Source organism: Rhinolophus sinicus, linkage group LG03 (assembly GCF_036562045.2).
Source record: "Rhinolophus sinicus isolate RSC01 linkage group LG03, ASM3656204v1, whole genome shotgun sequence".
Classification (NCBI taxonomy): Eukaryota; Metazoa; Chordata; class Mammalia; order Chiroptera; family Rhinolophidae; genus Rhinolophus; species Rhinolophus sinicus.
This window is the reverse complement of record NC_133753.1, coordinates 61,769,449-61,789,902: the sequence shown is the minus strand read 5'-3', so window position 1 is coordinate 61,789,902 and position 20,454 is coordinate 61,769,449. Positions and strand designations below refer to the sequence as shown.

The 20,454-nt window shown below is 39.3% G+C and overlaps 1 protein-coding gene across 2 annotated transcripts in view; it reads left to right on the top strand.

The window, feature by feature from the left end:
* The window catches only part of GOLM2 (golgi membrane protein 2), a 97,820-nt gene that overhangs the window by 17,765 nt on the left and 59,601 nt on the right, over window positions 1-20,454 (top strand). For both annotated transcript variants that reach the window (XM_019725322.2, XM_019725321.2), the window contains exons 2-3: window positions 13,385-13,439; window positions 19,147-19,249. In XM_019725322.2, the coding sequence (XP_019580881.2) occupies window positions 13,385-13,439; window positions 19,147-19,249 (158 nt within the window). The remainder of the gene's footprint in view (window positions 1-13,384; window positions 13,440-19,146; window positions 19,250-20,454) is intronic.

Below are 20,454 nucleotides of genomic sequence, written 5' to 3'. Positions count from 1 at the left end.
TAGGCAGGGCTTGGTGATAGCTTGTGTGTAGTGTAAATGCATGCAATTGTAGGCAATAATGCGCTGGTGAATAGAGTGAAGGGGAAAAGAGTCAGGAGAATCAAAAAGTTGATGATGACACTGAAGGTAATGGGGAAGTGACAAGAGCTGCTAATCTGTGGAGAAACTATTTTGATTTTTTTACATTTCCAAGTTTCAAGGATTAGTCAGAGGTGCAAGTGAAAGTCTAATGGGTTGGATGTGGCAGATGGGGAAGAGACTCTTGCTCTTAGACTTTGCAGATCTGCCTTGCTTTCCCTACCCACCTCTCATTCTCTCCTTCCCTTTTACAGCCCACCATCTGCAGCCTCTTATATGGCTTTTAAATTTATCACTCACTGAGCATACCCTTTGTGGGTCAACTGAAGCCACTGCTGTGTATCTTCCTCATTCTAGGACCGAGGCTGACTGAGAAGCCATCATCTGACACATTGGTTGCTGTGGTAGAATGAAAGAGTGATGAATTGTGCTCTCCATAATTTCTTATGCCTGGAAGCAATTCATGTCATTTTGCTCACATTTCATTGTCCCTCCCTCAAACCAACTTCAAAGGAATGGGGACCTCTGCTACAAAGTGCCTGGGATGAGAACTAGGACTATTTGCCAACACTAATGACTAACAAAGGCCTTGATTATTAATTCATTCTAACATAAACCTGACAGGACTTCAAATCCTTGAAATTTAAAGTTTGTAAACCTCAAACTTCCATATTAGTGGAAGAATATATCAAAAAAGAGATTAGAACTGCTGAACAAAGTATACTTTGTCAACTTCATCTGGACCGCTGTTCTTTTCCTTCTCCCTTTCCAGCAGCCCTGTTCATTCTTTACTTTTCCTCCCTGTAAAATAGGGTCTTAGCTCCCACTCCCCACACAAAAAGGCAGGATATAGTGAGGCCAAAAAAGAACAACAACGGAGCCATAGATAGTGGAGTCATACCACATATTCTTGATGGCAGCTGGTCGAGACACAAAAGCAAACATCTGCCAGTACCCCAACAAGGGTTCTTCCTGCACCCCAGTCTCCTTGGCGGCCAGGGGAGACACAGGAAGTAGGATCAACATGATTGGCAATCCACAATCCGCTTGCTAACCACACTTGCTAGCCACAATCCGTGCTTGCTAGCGTAGCCCCAGCAGTTATATTAGTGGCTAATGCCTAATTGGTTACAGCTGATGGCCACCCAGCCACAGTGGATGGCCATCTGATTACAGCTGATGGCCATCTAATAACTGAGCCAGCACCTTTCCACGTGAGGCAGAGAGCCTGGAAACTGCTCTCTGGGACTCCGTTCCTACACTCCCTATTGAGCTAAAATTCACTTTAGTTTCTTGCCATTATTTTCTCTTTTACATGCCTATTTCAATCACAGCTGGAGAAAATCATATAACCAGACTAGTACTTATAGATCAGCTATCCCAACAGGGTTTTCAACAGCACCTTACAAAGTATATTTCTGTAGTCAACATGACCATTCCAACAACTTTCAAACTTCTACCTTCCTCAGACTTCCCCCACCACCTTCTCAACTCCTCTTCTTCCTCAAGCCCAACAGATGCTCTATCTCAAGCTTGGCCAAGAATTGGACAGGATTTGATAAAAGTTTCACTACCAAGTCAGCAGGCATACCTACATTTCTACCCACATGTCTTTCCTTTTTGTTATAATTTTGATAAAGGTTCATCCTTTCTCTAGGAACAGCCTCTCCACCTGTGGGGACAGAGGCCCAGAGAGCAGTTTCCAGGCTTTCAGCCTCACGTAAGGTGCTGGCTCGGGTAGTAGATGGCCGTCAGCTGTGGCTAGTTGGCTGTCAGCTGTAACCAGTTAGGCAATTAGCCACTGATATAACTGCTGTGGCTGCGCTGGTTGGAGTTGTCCGTCAGTTGGCAGGCAGAAAAGTGGACAGCAGGATGCACGTCGTGTAGCTCCAGCCTCCAGTGAGACTATAGTGGTATGACTCCCCTCTCTACGGTTCCGTGGGTGTTCTTTTTGGCCTGGCCACATCCTTCATTCTTATGTGGGGAGTGGGAGATGAGACCCCGCAGGCCACCCTGCACGACACAGACCAAGACCAAATACTGTATCCTCAGGCCTAGCACGTACTGAATACTCAGTAAATGCTTTTTAAATGACTAATTGAATAAAAGTGAACGGGTGAATAAAAAAAACTTTGTGGTGATTCATTACAGCCAACCAAGACCAAAGACTTTGCTTATTCTCTTTAAAAATGGAACTGGCTCTTGCTTAAACTAAAACTTGCTTCAAGAGAGACTACTTCTTTAACAGATCAAATAAAAGTTGCAGGTGTGCTTGGAATGTTGACTGAATAATATGTGTGCAATATACGAGTAGTAAGAAAACGAGGTTAATCACCTGCTTGACCTAGTATATTCACAATGGTCATGAGCACACAAACTCTGGTCGGGGACTGTTTGGGAAATACCCAGAACCTACTGTAGGCATGTGGGGACAGAGCCCCAGAAAGTAGTTTACAGGCTCTCGGCCTCACATGGAAAGGTGCTGGCTCGGGTGGTGGATGGCCATCAGCTGTGGCTGATTGGCCGTGGGCTGTGGCTGGTTAGCCAATTGGCCGCTGGTATAACTGCTGCGGCTACGGAGGAGAGCCGAGGACAGCCGAGGATTGCCGAGGATTGCCGAGGAGCCGAGGAGAGCGGAAGAGAGCAGAAGAACAGAGTTGAGGAGAGTGGAGGAGAGTCGGTCAGTCGGTTGGCGGAAAGGCAGACGGCAGGTCGTACGTCGGTGGGCCCAGCCTCCACTGAGACCATAGTGGTATGACCCCCCCTACCTATGGCTCCGTGGGTGTTCCTTTTTGGCCTCACCATATCCTGCGTTCTTGTGTGGGGAGCGGGACCAGAGACCCCGCAGGCTGCCCCGCCTGATGACTCCCTGCATGACAAATGGCGCAGCGAGCAGGGTCTCCCGCACGACAAGGCGTATGCTAGAAGCCACAGTTTCCTCATCTGTAAAATGGAGAGCCCATCTCATAGGGTGGTCGTGAGGATTAAATGCAGTGATACTTGTAAAATACTTAGCACAATACTGGCACAAAATAAAGATTTAATACCCATTAGTTATTATTAATGATATTCCATTTTGATCCAGCTGTATGTCTTTGTGCCACCCAAAGACATACTGTCGATCTGTATGTAGAGGAATCGCTAAACCTGACTGTTTATCACAATCACTTGAGCTTTTTAAAAAAATAAAGATTCCTGGGACCATCCCCAGGCTACTGAATCACTGGAATGGGTGGGGAAGGCAAGGATTTATATTTCTTAAAGCTCCCCAGGTGATTCTGAGCATCAGTGAGGTTTGGCAGTTATGTTACAGAAAATAAAATTGTCTCTAGAAATCATCTGAATGTGAGATATAATCAGGAAAATGCTTCTGGCGTGGAGAAACGGGAGCCAGAAATGACATCTGTAAAAAGCCCATTGTATGTAACCTTTGGGATTGATGGTCATCCATGTGCTGACTGCCCAAGAACAGGTCATACTGAAAGTGAAGCATGCACAGCTGAGCCGTTTTCAAGGTCCCTGAATGAACAAAGAAACAGAGCAATTGAGCTGGTAACAGCTGCCAAAATTAATTCAGAGTAGCCATGTGGGATTGGGAAAGCATTAAAAGAGCTTCAGAAAGAGGCAATAGAAATATAAAGGTTAAGTTTTAGGTATTGGAGGAAGAAAGATTAGTGGAAAATAGATGAAATAGCTGAGGATGAGCAAGAAGTGCTATAGGAAAATATCAGGAGAAGATAATTCTTACTGAAAAAGAGAGATAAAGAGCACATGCCTCAGAAGAGAGAAAAAAAGCAAGAGGTCTCAAGAAGGATAGTAAACATATTTTAAGGGATTAACATGGAAACAGCCAAAGAGAGCATGGATAATCGGCCTATTATAGATGGACTCCAAATCCGAGAGAAACAAGAATTACAGAAAGGGAGAGGTAAAGCCTATGGCATTGAAGTTAATAACAAGGGGACGTAAATGAGCGAGTTCAGAAGTCTTGAAGGATAATTAGAATTATACAGATACGGATAAAGTACAGGTAGGAGAGTATGTAGTACAAAGACTATGGAACATAAAGGTCTAGGGAGTCATTCAGCAAACATTGAGTTTTCATTGGTGTCAGGCTACATGATGGACACACAGGGATGAGTGAGACACAGTTTCTGTTCTCATGAAATTCTCATTTCTGATAAACACTGGGGGTAGAAAAGAAACAAGGTGAAGGTCTTATTGGAAATAAGACTGCAAGTGATAAAAGAATGTATGTTTTTGAAAGGACTGAATATGAGGTTCTTCCCAATAGACTCTGGGGCCAGGGAACACATTTTGAACAATATACGTTTTTGTAGAATTATACCAGAATCTAGGTTAGAGTCTGACTGACCATAGATGTAAATTAGGCAAGGGTATGAAGCTGTTTGTAAACCAATCAATCTCTCTCTCTCTACACACACACACACACACACACACACACACACACACACACACACCCGAGGTCTGACAGTTAAGTTCGGGAACTTGTTGCAGCAATGTTACTAACCTTTTTTGATATCAGAGGGAGGGATTATTCATTATGAATTTGTACCAACTGGACAAACAGTTAACCAAGTTTACTATTTGGAAGTGCTGAAAAGGCTGTGTGAAAAAGTTACATGACCTGAACTTTTCACCAATAATTCATGGCTCTTGCATCACAACCATGCACCAGCTCACACAGCACTGTCTGTGAGGGAGTTTTTAGCCAGTAAACAAATAACTGTTTTGGAACACCCTCCCTACTCACCTGATCCTGGCCCCCAGTGATTTCTTTCTTTACCCGAAGATAAAGGAAATATTGAAAGGAAGACATTTTGATGACATTCAGGACATCAAGGGTAATACGATGACAGCTCTGATGTCCATTCCAGAAAAAGAGTTCCACAGTTTCTTTGAAGGGTTGACTAGGTGCTGGCATCAGTGCATAGCTTCCCAAGGTGAGTACTTCGAAGGTGACCATGGTGATATTCAGCAATGAGATATGTAGCACTTTCTCTAGGCTGAGTTCCTGAACTTAATTGTCTGAGCTTATATGGAAGGTGATATAACTAGCACAATAAAACTAGTGTTAATAGGAAGTGAGAGAACTGGTACTTGCTGATGATACTAATATTAAATATAAGATTTTTCTGAGAATCCTGCTGGAAAGATTGACAGGAATAACAGAGAACATGAGAGTCCAAGGGAATAATATGCTATAAGGGGGTCTGAGAAGCTAACTGAAAAATCCTTACATGGCAAAGGAAAAGGGTGGGAAATAAATACATTATGCTTGGATTAAGAAAAGGCTTTTATTTAGACACGCTATGATTTTCTCTTTAATACCATGTAAAATATATTGTTCCAGAGCAGCTGTTGAAATGTGAGGATTTTATATGTATATGAGCCACGGGGATCAGTGTCTCCATTCTCAATAAAGATTGAAGAGAAAATTAAAGCGATAAAAATAAAGCAATACTGCCCATATAACCCTTAAATATTTTTGTAGTCTGTAGATTGAATTTCACCTCGTCCCTTAAAAGTTTTTAAAGTGTATAAGGATATGAAAGAGACATTCCAAAAAAGCTGAGGCCACTCATACATAGCCCTGTATTCAAGAATAGCATCTCTCTAGTGATTTCAAAACCAAGTTTGAAATAGAGTACAGAGAAGCTGGAATAGCATCATAAAATGGATGTAAACATTTTGAAAACAAGAATAAAGGATAGTATGTTCTTTGGAGGGGCAAAACAGTGCCAAAAACAATGGATCATGAAAATAACGGAAGTGGGAAAGAATGTAAACACAGGCTAATTAGAAGTTATTGGTGAACAGTTCTTAGTGATGAACTGATCTCATAGCTGTTGCTGTTAGTTTTTCCTGTTGCTTCTTCAGCTTTGCATTAGTGATCTCATTCCTGTGGTTTCAATTGTCATTTCTATCCTAATGACTCTCAAATCAATGCCTGAGCTCAACCCACTTATCTAACTGCCTACTGAAGATCTCTTCTTGGGTATGTCAAAGGTGCCTCATATTCAACAGGTTCAAATCTGAAAAAAATCATCTCCCCACTTTTCTCTTCCACCCCAAGTCGTTTCTCCTGCTGCCCTATTATGGAATATTACAATCTTACTCATCTAGTCCCCCTACTTTAGAAATGTAAACATCATCCTTGATGTTTCTTCTTTTACCCCTATAGCTAATCAATCAGCAAGATATTCATTCTTCCCCTTTAATAGCTCTCACATATATCTATCTCTCTGTTGTAATTCTGTTAGCAAATTTTTTCTGTAAATGGCCAAATAGTAAATACTTTAGGCTTTGCAGGCCATATGGTCTTTGTCACAATCACTGTAGGTCCAAAGCAGCCATAGACATAAATGAATGGATGTGGCTGTTTTCCATCAGATTATTTAAAACAGACATTGAAATTTGAATTTCATATGATTCATGAAATATTTTTCTTTATTTTTTTTACCCCCCCCCAACCCTTAAAAAATTGTAAAAACCATCTTTAGCTTGCCTTTCTTACAAAAACAGGCAGCAAGCCAGATTCGGCTCACAGGTAATAGTGTGCCCACCCCTGGGATAGACCAACATTTTTTCTCATCTGAAATATAGCTGTAGTCTCCTACTCCCAGAGTACAGTGACCTCAGCTATGAGTCCTATGTAATACCTGTCATTTTATGGAAGCTTGATAAACATTAATTACTTTTGATTTGACATTAATTGATTCAAGCAATTTTTTTAATAGAGAGTTCGTAAGAGGTCTCTTCTGGTAAGATTTTGAAAACACATACCATTAAGCAATATTTAGCTCAAACTTTAAAACTTTTAAAGTTGTACTATATATTAAGTAAAATTAGTATTCTTGTGCAAATTTAAAATGAGTATTAGAAAATTAGAATTAAGCAGGACGTCATCAAAATGGCGGCGTGAAGTGAGCCTCTGGAAATCTCCCCTGGAATTTACAACAAATTGAAAAACTATAACTCCACAAAGGACTCCCTGCACAGCAGACAGGCAAGATGAAGAGTCTCATTACTGAATTCACCTAAAGGTGGGAAAATCGCGCGAGCAGGGGAGGAGGGAAGGGAAAAGTGCAGAGACAGCCACGGGCGCAGGACACAGACCTAGATCAGTGCTCCGAGCTTGCTGCATCCAGGGACTACCGCAGCTGCGGGAAAGGGAAGAACTCGGATTGCTAGGGCTACATGGCCCACAGGGCTGAGAGGACAGCATATAACACGGCTGAACCCAACACTCACGGCAGAGACCTCAGAGCAAGGACTGAGGGAAGAAGGCTGAAAACGGTGGTGTAAGCCCTCACTGCCACAGAGAATGGAAGCCTTAGGCACTGAGACGAGTCACCACCTCCCTACCCTCCCAGAGCTCGCCCCGTCCCCACCTGCCCAGTGCTAGAAGCGGAACAGTAGCAGTGTCAGATCAAAAGAACAGAATATTTGCAGTTCTGAAAACTGTGGTCCGCAGACACAGATTCACAGCCCAACTAGTTCCGACAAAGGGGAGGGAGCTGTGGAAGCAGGACCGGCTGTGGTGGTGGTTGCCGCCATTGTTCTAGGCCACCTCTCACAACTCACCCCACCCCTGACCCCACCTATCTGGGTGGATCCCTGCAGGAGTAAACAGAACTGCTGACACAGGCTCTGAATCCAGTGCAGGAAGAGCTTGGGAACTTCAAAAGCTCTCTGCATACTCCAGGAACGCGGTGCCCTGTGAACCAGGTGAACTGTTAACAGAGGAAAAGCCCACCTTCCAGGGAATCCCCCCATTGTGTGAGAAGCTGGAATAGTGCAGAGAAAACATAGCACTACAGTGTGAGAGAGAAAAAACGGCTGCAGTCGGAGAGGAAATAAAACATTCTACCAACACGTACTGAAAAACAAAAGAAAGACCTCTTCCTATCAACCTGTTGCAGAAGCCACTCCTGTAGATGTCTAGGAAGAGAAATAATAAATCATTAATTGCCATGAATAACCAAGGCAACAAGACAGCTCATAAAGAAAGTGAAAAGTCTCCAGAAAATGAACTTAAAGATATGGAAATATGTGACTTAAATGACAGAGAATTCAAGATTGCAGTTCTGAAAAAATGCAACAAGATGCAAGAAAATACAGAAAGGCAGTTTAATGAACTCAGAAACACAATCAAAGAACAACATGAACATTTTGCCAAAGAGATTGAAATTTTAAAAAAGAACCAAATAGAATTTCTGGAGATTAAGAACTCAATAGAAGAAATGAAGAATGAAGTAGCCAGTTTAGGTAGTAGAGTTGAGCAGATGGAGGAAAGAATCAGTGACATCAAAGATAGAAACCTAGAAATGACACGGATGAAAGAAGAAAGAGACTTGAGACTTAAAAGAAATGAAAGAACTCTATAAGAACTTTCTGACTCCATCAGAAAGAGCAATATAAGAATAATGGGCATACCAGAAGGAGAAGAAAGAGAGAAGGGAACAAAGAGTAGATTCGAACAAATAGTCGAGAACTTCCCAAACTTGTGGAAAGAACTGGATCCTCGAATCCAAGAAGCAAATAGAACACCTAATTACCTCAATCCCAACAGGCTTTCTCCAAGGCACATTGTATTGAAGCTGTCAAAAATCAACGAGAAAGAAAGAATCCTGAAGGCAACCAGGGAAAAGAAGATGGTAACCTACAAAGGAAAGCCCATTAGATTATCATCAGATTTTTCAGCAGAAACTCTACAAACCAGGAGTGAGTGGAACCAAATACTCAAACTATTGAAAGAGAAGTTATGAGCCAAGAATAATATACCCAGCAAAGATACGCTTTAGATACGAAGGAGGAATAAAGATCTTTCCAGACATACAGAAACTGAGGGAATTTTCTAATACACAACCTGCACTACAAGAAATACTAAAGGAGGCTATTTGACCACCATCAACAGGGACAATTTGTGGCAACCAAAACATAAAAAGGGGGAGAGTAGGGCCAGCCCGGTTTGTCAGGCGATTGGAGCTCCGTGCTCCTAACTCCAAAGGCTGCCAGTTCGATTCCCACATGGGCCAGTGGGCTCTCAGTGACAAGGTTGCCGGTTCAACTCCTCGAGTCCCACAAGGGATGGTGGGCTCCGCCCCCTGCAACTAAGATTGAACACGGCACCTTGAGCTGAGCTGCCTCCCAGATGGCTCAGTTGGTTGGAGCGTTGGGCTCTCAACCAAAAGGTTGCCAGTTCAGTTCCTCGAGTCCTGCAGAGGATGGTGGGCAGCGCCCCCTGCAACTAAAGATTGAACATGGCACCTTGAGCTGAGCTGCTGCTGAGCTCCCAGATGGCTCAGTTGGTTGGAGCGCATCCTCTCAATGACAGGGTTGCTGGCTCAACTCCCGCAAGGGATTGTGGGCTGCGCCCCCTGCAACTAACAACGGCAACTGGACCTGGAGTTGAGCTGTGCCCTCCACAACTAAGACTGAAAGGACAACAACTTGAAGCTAAATGGCACCCTCCACAACTAAGATTTAAAGGACAACAACCTGACTTCGAAAAAAAAAAAGTCCTGGAAGTACATACTGTTCCCCAATAAAGTCCCCTTGGTTTCATTTGTTTAGCAGGAGAAAGCAAATAATAAAAATCAGAGCAGAACTAAATGAAATAGAGAACAAAAAGACAATAGAAAAAATTAATGTGACAAAGAGCTGGTTCTTTGAAAAGATTAACAAAATTGACAAACCCTTGGCTAGGCTTACTAAGATAAAAAGAGAGAAGACGCTGATAAACAAAATCAGGAATGAAAAAGGGCAAGTTATCACGGATGCCACAGAAATACAAAGGATCATCCAAGAATGCTATGAAGGACTATATGCCACCAAATTCAATAACCTAGAAGAAATGGACAAGTTCTTAGAAACATATAGCCTTCCTAGGCTGAACCATGAAGAACTGTAAAATCTAAACAGACCAATCACCAGTAATGAAATTGAATCAGTCATCCAAAACCTTCCCCAAAGCAAAAGTCTGGGACCACCAGATGGGTTCACTAGTGAATTCTACCAAACCTTCAAAGAGGATCTAACACCAATCCTGCTCAAACTCTTCCAAAAAATTGAAGAAGAGACAGTACTCCCTAACTCATTTTATGAAGCCAACATTACCCTGATACCAAAACCTGGTAAGGACAACAGAAAAAAGAGAACTGCAGACCAATATCTCTGATGAATACAGATGCAAAAATTCTAAACAAAATTCTAGCAAATCGAATGCAGCAATGCATTAGAAAGATTATTCATCAGGACCAAGTGGGGTTCATCCCAGGTGTAAAAGGATGGTTCAACATACACAAATCCATCAATGTGATACATCACATAAACAAAATAAAGGACAAAAATCATATCATTATATCAGTTGATGCAGAAAAAGCATTTGACAAGATACAACATCCATTTATGATTAAAACATTTAATAAAATAGGTATAGGGGCCGGCCCGGTGGCTCAGGCAGTTAGAGCTCCGTGCTCCTAACTCCGAAGACTGCCGGTTCGATTCCCACATGGGCCAGTGGGCTCTCAACCACAAGGTTGCCAGTTCAATTCCTTGAGTCCCGCAAGGGATGGTGGGCAGCGCCCCCTGCAACTCAGATTGAACACGGCACCTTGAGCTGACCTGCTGCTGAGCTCCCGGATGGCTCAGTTGATTGGAATGCATCCTTCAACCACAAGGTTGCTGGTTCGACTCCCGCAAGGGATAGTGGGCTGTGCCCCCTGCAACTAGCAACAGCATCTGGACCTGGAGCTGAGCTGCGCCCTCCACAACTAAGACTGAAAGGACAACAACTTGACTTGGAAAAAAAGTCCTGGAAGTACACACTGTTCCCCAATAAAGTCCTGTTCCCCTTCCCCAATAAAATCTTTAAAAAAAAAAAAAAAGTATAGAAGAAAAATACCTTAACATAATAAAGGCCATATATGACAAACCCTCAGCTAATCTCATAATTAATGGTGAAAAACTGAAGCCTTTTGCTCTACGTTCAGGAACACGACAGGGCTGTCCTCTATCACCTCTGCTTTTCAACAGTGTTGGAAGTCCTTGCCGGAGCAATCAGGGAAGAGAAAGAAATAAAAGGCATCCAAATTGGGAATGAAGAAGTTAAATTGTCACTCTTTGCAGATGACATGATGCTATATATAGAAAACCCTAAAGACTCTACCAAAAAGCTATTAGAAACAATCAAGGAATACAGTAAAGTTGCCGTCTACAAAATCAATGTACAAAAATCCACTGCATTCCTATATACTGACAATGAAATCTCAGAAAAAGAAATTAAAAAAAAAAATTCCTTTGCAATTTCAGCAAAAAGAATAAAATACCTAGGAATAAACTTAATCAAGGATGTGAAAGACCTATATGCTGAAAACTACAAGACATTTTTAAAAGAAATTGAAGAATTCACAAAGAAATGGAAAGACATTCTGTGCTCATGGATTGGAAGAATCAACATAGTTAAAATGGCCATATTACCCAAAGCAATATAAAGATTTCATGCAATCCCCATCAAAATCCCAATGGCATTTTTTAAAGAAATAGAACAAAAAATCATCAGATTTGTTTGGAACCATAAAAGACCCCGAATAGCCAAAGCAATCTTAAGAAAAAAGAACAATGCTGGAGGTATCACACTCCCTGACTTTAGCTTGTACTACAGGGCAACTATAATCAAAACAGTATGGAATTGGCAGAAAAACAGACACGTAGACCAATGGAATAGAATTGAGAACTCAGAAATAAAACCACATATATATGGACAGATAATTTTTGACAAAGAAGCAAAAAACATACAATGGAGAAAAGACGGCCTCTTCGATAAATGGTGCTGGGAGAATTGGAAAGCCACGTGCAAAAGAATGAAACTGGACTGCTATCTGTCACCATGTACCAAAATTAATTCAAAATGGATCAAAGACTTAAGCATAAGACCTGAAACAATAAACTGCATAGAAGAAAACATAGGTACTAAAATTACGGACCTTGGCTTCAAAGAGCGTTTTATGAATTTGACTCCAAAGGCAAGGGAAGTAAAAGCTAAAATAAATGAATGGGACTATATCCAACTTAAAATCTTCTGCACAGCAAAAGAAAACATCGACAAAATAAAGAGGCAACCAACTGAATGGGAGAAGATTTTTGCAAACAGTGCCTCCGATAAGAGGCTAATATCCAAAATATACAAGGAACTCTATGCAACTCAACAACAAAAAAATAAACAACCCAATTGAAAAATGGGCAGACGACCTAAAGAGACATTTCTCCAAAGAGGATGTACAAATGGCAAATAGACATATGAAAAAATGCTCAACATCACTAATCATCAGAGAAATGCAAATAAAAACCACAATGAGCTATCACCTCACCCCAGTCAGAATGGCTGTCATCAACAAGACAAATAGTAACAAGTGTTGGAGAGGCTGTGGAGAAAAAGGAACCCTCATACACTGGTGGTGGGAATGCAGACTGGTGCAGCCGTTATGGAAGGCAGTGTGGAGGTTCCTCAAAAAATTAAAAATAGAAGTACCGTGTGGCCCAGCAATCCCTCTCCTGGGTATCTACCCAAAAAATCTGAAAACATTTATCCATAAAGACACTTATGCTCCAATGTTCATTGCTGCTTTATTTACGGTTGCCAAGACATGGAAACAACCAACATGTCCTTCGATAGATGAATGGATAAAGAAGTTGTGGTATATATACACCATGGAATACTATTCGGCGGTAAGCAAAGATGAAATAGGACCATTTGTGACAACATGGATGGATCTTGAGATTATAATGCTAAGCGAAATAAGTCAGACAGAAGAAGCAGAGACCCATATGATTTCACTGATATGTGGTATATAAGGCAAAAACAACAAAAGAACGAGACAAACAAATGAGAAACAAAAACTCATAGACACAGACAATAGTTTAGTGGTTACCAGAGGGTAAGGGGGGCGGGGTTTGGTAGATGAGGGTAAAGGGGATCAAATATATGGTGATGGAAGGAGAACTGACTCTGGGTGGTGAACACACAATGGGATTTATAGATGATGTAATACAGAATTGTACACCTGAAATCTATGTAACTTTACTAACAATTGTCACCCCAATAAACTTTTATTTTAAAAAATTAGAATTAATCTCTTAATTCTTTTTGGAAAGAGGTGGTATATGCATAATAAGGATTTTTCTTTCATATTTCTGATCAACCTCAAAGTGAATATGAATAAAAAGTAAATATGAGCAAAAGTATATTCTTTAGTAAAATGGAAACTTAATTTTTTTTCAGGTAAAACTACAGAACAACATATCATATCAGATGGCAGACATACATCATTTAAAAGGTAAGAAACTTAATTACCAATTAAAGATAGAAGTACCTAAATGTCTAAAATCCTCAAGAATTAAGAAATAGTAAGACAGCTAAATGAAATAAAATTTTTGAAGAAAGCTTTGAGGGTAAAACATCGTTTTGTCTTAAGATATAATAAAAAATTTTAATGTTGCTTTATATATAATGTACAAGTTAAAACCTGAGGCCTGCATTTTAATCTTGTGCTGTAGACAGAGTTCATGCAGTGAAATGTTGTTAAAAGAATCATCAAATATTAAGCTGTCGCTTCAGAGGCTACATTTCTAGGGAAAAGGTAAGGGGTGATCCCTTTGGACTGTGTCCAATCTGCTGAAATTATCCATTTAGGTCTAGGGATGTTTTGGACAGGTCCTCCAAGCTTAATGTTTTAGAAACCCTGGGAACAGAAAGAAACCTGGGGATGTACACACACACACACACACACACACACACACACACTGGGGATGCCAAAAAAATGTATACACATTAGAAGAGATGTTATCTGTGCTCAAGCAGTAGATTGCCATAATCAGAAGAGTCTGATTGCTGATGGTAACCACTTTGAGCCAGCTCTTGTAATTGCGGAAGTCAAACGTGACTTGCTTTCATCATTTGGTATCGGTATATATTGAATATTACAATTGATACAGTTTTTTCCTTTCTTAAAATGTGTATACATTTTTTTGGCCCCCTCTGTGTGTGTGTGTGTGTGTGTGTGTGTGTGTGTGTGTGTGTGAGTGTGTGTGGTGTGTGTGTATAATATATATATATATGTGTGTGTGTGTGTATATATATATATATATATATATATATTTATTTTTTTTTTTCCGTTTAGATGAAGTGGAAGGAGATAACTAAAGCTTTTATGGGAAATAATAAGGAAAACAAGCTCTATGCTTTGTTTACATTACTTCATACCATGGCTGACCTTTGGAGCTTGAGGTCTGAGGATCACCCCTCTCCCTCCTACCCTTTAGTTACAACACTGTGTCTTTTAAAATTTTGCTTGTAGTAACTCTTAGTTTATATATGTAGGTAATAATGCTCTCTAATTTCATAAATATATCTTTATTCTATAACCATTTTGAACCTATGTATTTATTTTTTTTAAGTGTGTTTTTCCAGGACCCATCAGCGCCAAGTCAAGTAGTTGTTTCAATCTAGTTGTGGAGGGCGCAGCTCACAGTGGCCCATGTGGGGATCGAACCAGCAACATTGTTGTTAAGAGCACTGTGCTCTAACCAACTGAGCCAACTGGCCTGCCCAAACCGCTATAGATAGAATTAGATAATACTATATATTTTATCATCCTCTTGGAGAAGCCAACCCAAATTAGCTTTGTCATTTATTGAAGTTTTGCTCTCACCTGCAAAACCATTAGTAAGTGTTATTTGTGTGTTGTAACCCCAAAATAGGAATTACTAATTTTTTACTGTCTATAATTTAGAGCAGCTTTGACTTTCTATTAATATTAGAAATTCGCTTCCTGGGTAGCCACATTTGTTTTTCTTGCCTTTGTGTCCATGTTCTGCTCTTTTTGACTCGTAGGAGTGCATTGGAATGACACAGAAGATGCCACAGTGTCAGTGCTTCTTCCAGCCTGCAATTTTTACAAATGGTTTTGCTTGTCAGCAAAGTATATTTCTTATTTAATTGTACCAAGTAGATCTGTTGAATAAAATGTCTTGTGGCGTCTGCAAGTTTGTGTCAAAGAAAACGGCAGCCTATGTTACTGAGTAAAAATCTTTATTGCACCATACTCATATGCATTGGAGTAAATCTTGAGATATTTTGAAATTTTGTGTGATACTCTTCAGCAGAGAAAAAGGCTTTCTTCGAACTCATCCCAGTAGCTGTACAACTTTTGGTTTTAGCGCAGTTTTTTTTTTTTTTTTCTTAAGATTTTATTGGGGAAGGGGAACAGGACTTTATTGGGGAACAGTGTGTACTTCCAGGACTTTTTTCCAAGTTAAGTGTTGCCCTTTCAATCTTAGTTGTGGAGGGTGCCGTTCAGCTTCAAGTTGTTGTCCTTTCAGTCTTAGTTGTGGAGGGCGCAGCTCAGCTCCAGGTCCAGTTGCTGTAGCTAGTTGCAAGGGGCGCAGCCCACCATCCCTTACAGGAGTCGAACCGGCAACCTTGTGGTTGAGAGGACGTGCTCCAACCATCTGAGCCATCTGGGAGGCAGCTCAGCTCAGCTCAAGGTGCCGTGTTCAATCTTAGTTGCAGGGGGCCGAGCCCACCATCCCTTGCGGGAGTCGAGGAATTGAACTGGCAGCCTTGTGGTTGAGAGCCCACTGGCCCATGTGGGAATCGAACTGGCAGCATTTGGAGTTAGGAACATGGAGCTCCAACCGCCTGAGCCACCGGGCCGACCCCTTAGTGCAGTTTTAAGATTGAATTTCATTAATGTGACTTTTGCACCTTGGGAACTATTTCTACTGAAACAAACTTTTTGACAAGTCGACTATAAAATCCAGACTTAACTATTTTTATTGAAATTAATACTGCATGTAATAGAATTAATACACACGAAGACCCTAAAAAAACCCAAAAAGCTTATGATAGTTAATATTTTTTTGGAAATTAAAAGAGTGAGTTTATTTTTAATTCCTGAGATAATAAATTAACATTCTAGTATACCCTGATTTATTTTGAATAGCTCACCTTACTTTTATGCCTATAAAAATAAGAAAAATTTTGAAGTCAAATTTCCTAGATGTTTTTTTGCTTTACAAGCTGGTCCTAGGTACCCTCTTTCTTAACTATATCCTTAAAATTTTGAAGTTGAATTGAGGGAATATGGCCATGCCTTTCTATAACGTACCCTGGTGTTACTGTCAGAGGTAGAACATCTGGCACAATCAGTTGTGGGCCTAATCTCATTTTAAGTTACTCTGGGAATCCTGTCGTGGTGACCTGGAGCTGCCACACTAGACACAGAGTATCTTTGGATTCAAAATAAAGAAAACACATAGCAATCAGTTGAAAGTAAAATTGTGATATAAGGAAATTTTGTCTTTAGTTTTGTTTTCTGTTCTGTTTACTTTTCCCCTTTGAAGTCTTTGTTTTGACCCACTCCAAGTACCAATTAGCTCCCTGCTTTATAATCTTTTCTCTGTATTCAAACCGGAGTCTAATATTTTACATGGACTTGAACTTACTCATAATGATGTTTTACTTTTCTTTAATTGTATTTTAAACCTTTTATCTCCATTTAGAAGTGAAAATTTTATTTCCTGATAAAGGAATTTCAAATATTGTTATTGAAAAGCTTTGTAGAAAGGCAGAGAAGCCATCCCAAATCTTGAAATCGTATTAAGCCTCAGGTTCATTCTGAGGGTAAACTAACTTACTCCAATTATGTTAGTATGTAGGAAAAAGAAGCCTGAATAATCCTAAAGATCACCAGTTGAGGATCATTCTCTAATAGCTGCTAGGTAGTGCTGATTTTTTTAAAGAAAATTGTTTATTAGTTAGGCAAAAATCAAATCTTACATTAACCCCCTCTAACTAGCTGAGCTAACCATATGGCTAGGTTGGCATTCTGGCCAAAGTCCTTCTTAGAGTGGAAACTTCCCCAAAGGCATCTTTCCCAATCTTATATCTTTAAGTCAGCAGATCTCATCAAGAAAAAGGAAAAGAAAAAATTTGGCCATTATGTGTGTGTTCTTTTAATTACAGTAACTTTTCAGTTCTAGGACGTTTCCTGCCTGAGCACAGACAGGGTTACTGAACTGGCTCACTCTGTAAACTACAAAGCTTTTTGTCACTGCCTCCTGGGGGGAATCTCATTGTCTCTGTAGAATCAACATTCATAGCTAGCTGAGGCCAGAGTTTCCTTACCTCTAGCTCTTTGTGTCTTAGGAAAGGGGGCCAGGGTCAAGATAACAAGCTGAATGTGTTATTCTGGGATACCTGGCCTCAGATTTGTTTACTTTCATCTGAGGTGAGGTTAATGGTTGAAAAACTAGGAGATCGGCTATGTTTCATATTAGAGAATTGAGTAAAAAGAGAAACTTGAAATATGGCTTGACTGAACTCATTCATAGAAACAGAGGCTAGAATGGTAGTTACCATGGGCTGAGGGTAGGGGTGGGGGTGAGGAGATGTTGGTCAAACTATGCAAACTTTCAGTTATAAGAGGAAAAAGTTTTGGGACTCTAACATACAGCGTGGGGATTGTAGTTAACAATATTATATACTTGAGAGTTGCTAAGAGAGTAGATCTTAAATGTTCTCTCCACAAAAAAGAAATGGTAATTATGTGAAATGATGGATGTATTAGCTAATGCTACAGTGGTAATCATTCTTACAGTATGTAAGTGAATCAAATCACCACGTTGTATACCTTAAACTTACACAATGTAATACCTCAATTAAAAATTTTTTGAATAAAAAAGTGGCTTGAATATGTAAACATATTAAATGCAAGCATTTTATATGAATCATTTACTTTTCATACCTGATTATTATATCATGCAATGGCTGTTATGCATATATGTTAAACTCTGTGTACCTCAGCAAATGTTCATGTGACCTTAAAATTTTTTTGTTGTTGTCATTGTTAGGATTCCACAATGAAATTTAGAAAGAGGAAAAAATACTTAGAATTCCACCACTAAACATAATCACTGGTAGCATTTTGATATATTTTAGATCAGTCTATTTTTTTTACATGGATATGATTATATTACATGTTTACATTTCCTTTTTTAAAACTTATAGCCCAAGCATTTTTGGAGTAATAAGAGTAATTCTAACCTTTCATGAAAGGTACATGTTTTATTATAGATATAATGTTGGTCCATTATGGTTGGACATTATATTTTAGTCTTAACATGCTTCTTATACAGACTAGATCTCTGTTCCCATTTGTAAAAATTAAGGTTTTCTTGTCTACTTCTTTTTCTTAACTGCTAAGGCTGTTTTTAATTTTTTCTAATTTTTTTAGTCATCTATCTAAGAAAATGACATTTCTCTTCTCTGGATGCATTTCTTTTATTTGTAGGGTCTGAAGAGGGAGTGGCTTTAGAAAATGTGAGTCCAGTGATTATGGATTAAATGTTCACAGACGAGCATATGGCCCAGTTTTTAATTTACTTACTATCTCAGAATTTAACGTTATTCATTATAATTAAAACTTTCAGCCTTAGTCCAGAAATTATGAGCTTTGAAAATGGGATTTTGGTATATATGGAGCAAACCTCAGTAGCAGGACTAGAAATGAGATCTAAAGTGATTGGTACAAAGTTGGGAGTCAAATGTGATTTAAAACGAAAAAGAAACCTTGAATTCTGTACCTATAGTGAACGTATCTAAAAAATATGATCGTCCCGCCCCTGCTTTTATAAAGCAGATAGGTTTAAAGAGATAGGTAGGTTGTTTTTGTTTTTTTTTAACTTGATACTATTGCCACAACTTATTATATGTCTATATAATGCGAAAAGATGTGTGATTTTTTAATTTCTGATTGATGTGAAACCCACTGAGGCTATCTTGTTTTAAAAATAAATTTTATTATCCATGCATGTGTTACAAAAGCAGATTAAATAGGGTACTAATTATATAATTTAACTCCTTCAGAATATAAATAAAGAAAGTGAGAAGTGTACATAATTTTTAAAAATCCTGTAACTTCTCAGTAGGAAGCATTAAAGTGAGTAAACTTTATTCCTTTGATTCTTATCCTGTGTGGATAGAGCAACTTGCTGAACTTCGTCAGGAGTTTCTTCGACAAGAAGACCAGCTTCAGGACTATAGGAAGAACAATACTTACCTTGTGAAGAGGTTAGAATATGAGAGGTAAGGTGCTACATGCAACACATATTTATGAATCTGGAATAGCTATCCAACTTTTGGACAATTCATTTTTTCCTTTCTGGCTTCTGTTTTTCTCCTCTTCTTTCACTTTCTTAGGTCTTTTAAATGTGTTTTGTATTGTCTTTCTATGCCTGTTTGAAATCCATACTCTTATTTTGATATGTTTAACACCATGCCTCTTACGAGGCATGTTGAGTCTGCCCAAGTGAGACAGAAAATCTTGCCTGAGTTTTATTTAATTAGGTGTTGCAAAGATCAAAGGAGATTAACAGTCTGTGATTCTTTTCAAGGGGAATTCACCAGATGAAGACAGCACTGGGAGATGTCCCCAGAGTAGCTGGGGACTGAGTGCCAGCTGCTTCTCTTGCTCTGCACTTCCGTCCTCTTGCTTACACCTCTACACTTAGTTGGTGATGAGGTCGAGGAACCTCTTAGGGGCTTTGAAAACCTTTGTTGTATCTTTAGTCAATTTTACAGTAAATTTTTTTTAGGTCTGCATATGCACACCAAAAATTAGAAAGATTCGCCGTATTTTAAAGGACCATTTGTCCATTTCTAACTTCTTACTCTTGTAAGTTATTAGTATACATATACTTACATACATGTATTTTAAACTAACAATATTCAATAATTTTCCATATACCTGTAGGATTAAATATTAAACATATTTAGAGGTAATATATTATTTTAGCCTATTAATGTACCAAAGCTTGTTTAATCTCTCCTAATTGCTAAACCATTGTAGTAGTTTTCCTTTTCTTACTATTATGACTATCAGTTATAAAAATCTCTATTCAAAAAGGATTTTTCCTCTCTTATGTTATTTTACTGGTGTATATTCTCAAATACAGAGTTCCTGGAAGAAGGTTTTATTGCTTTTGTTGCCCATATCATGTATATGAAAGATTGCTTTCTAAAATGACTACCAATTTATTAGGTAAATATTTTCCCTTAGCCTCACCAACATGGGCTTTTATAATTCTAACTTGTTTTTGCTAGTACAGGAAATAAGGTAACATCATAAATAAATATAGGATATTTCATTTGCATTTTAATGGTGAAAGTTAACATTTTTCTATGTATTTATTAAACTAGTTGTTTTTGTATGAATGATTTATTTGTATCCTTTGACTATCTGTCCAGTGGAAATTCACAATCTTTGTCTGGTTTGTTCCTTTACATTTTCT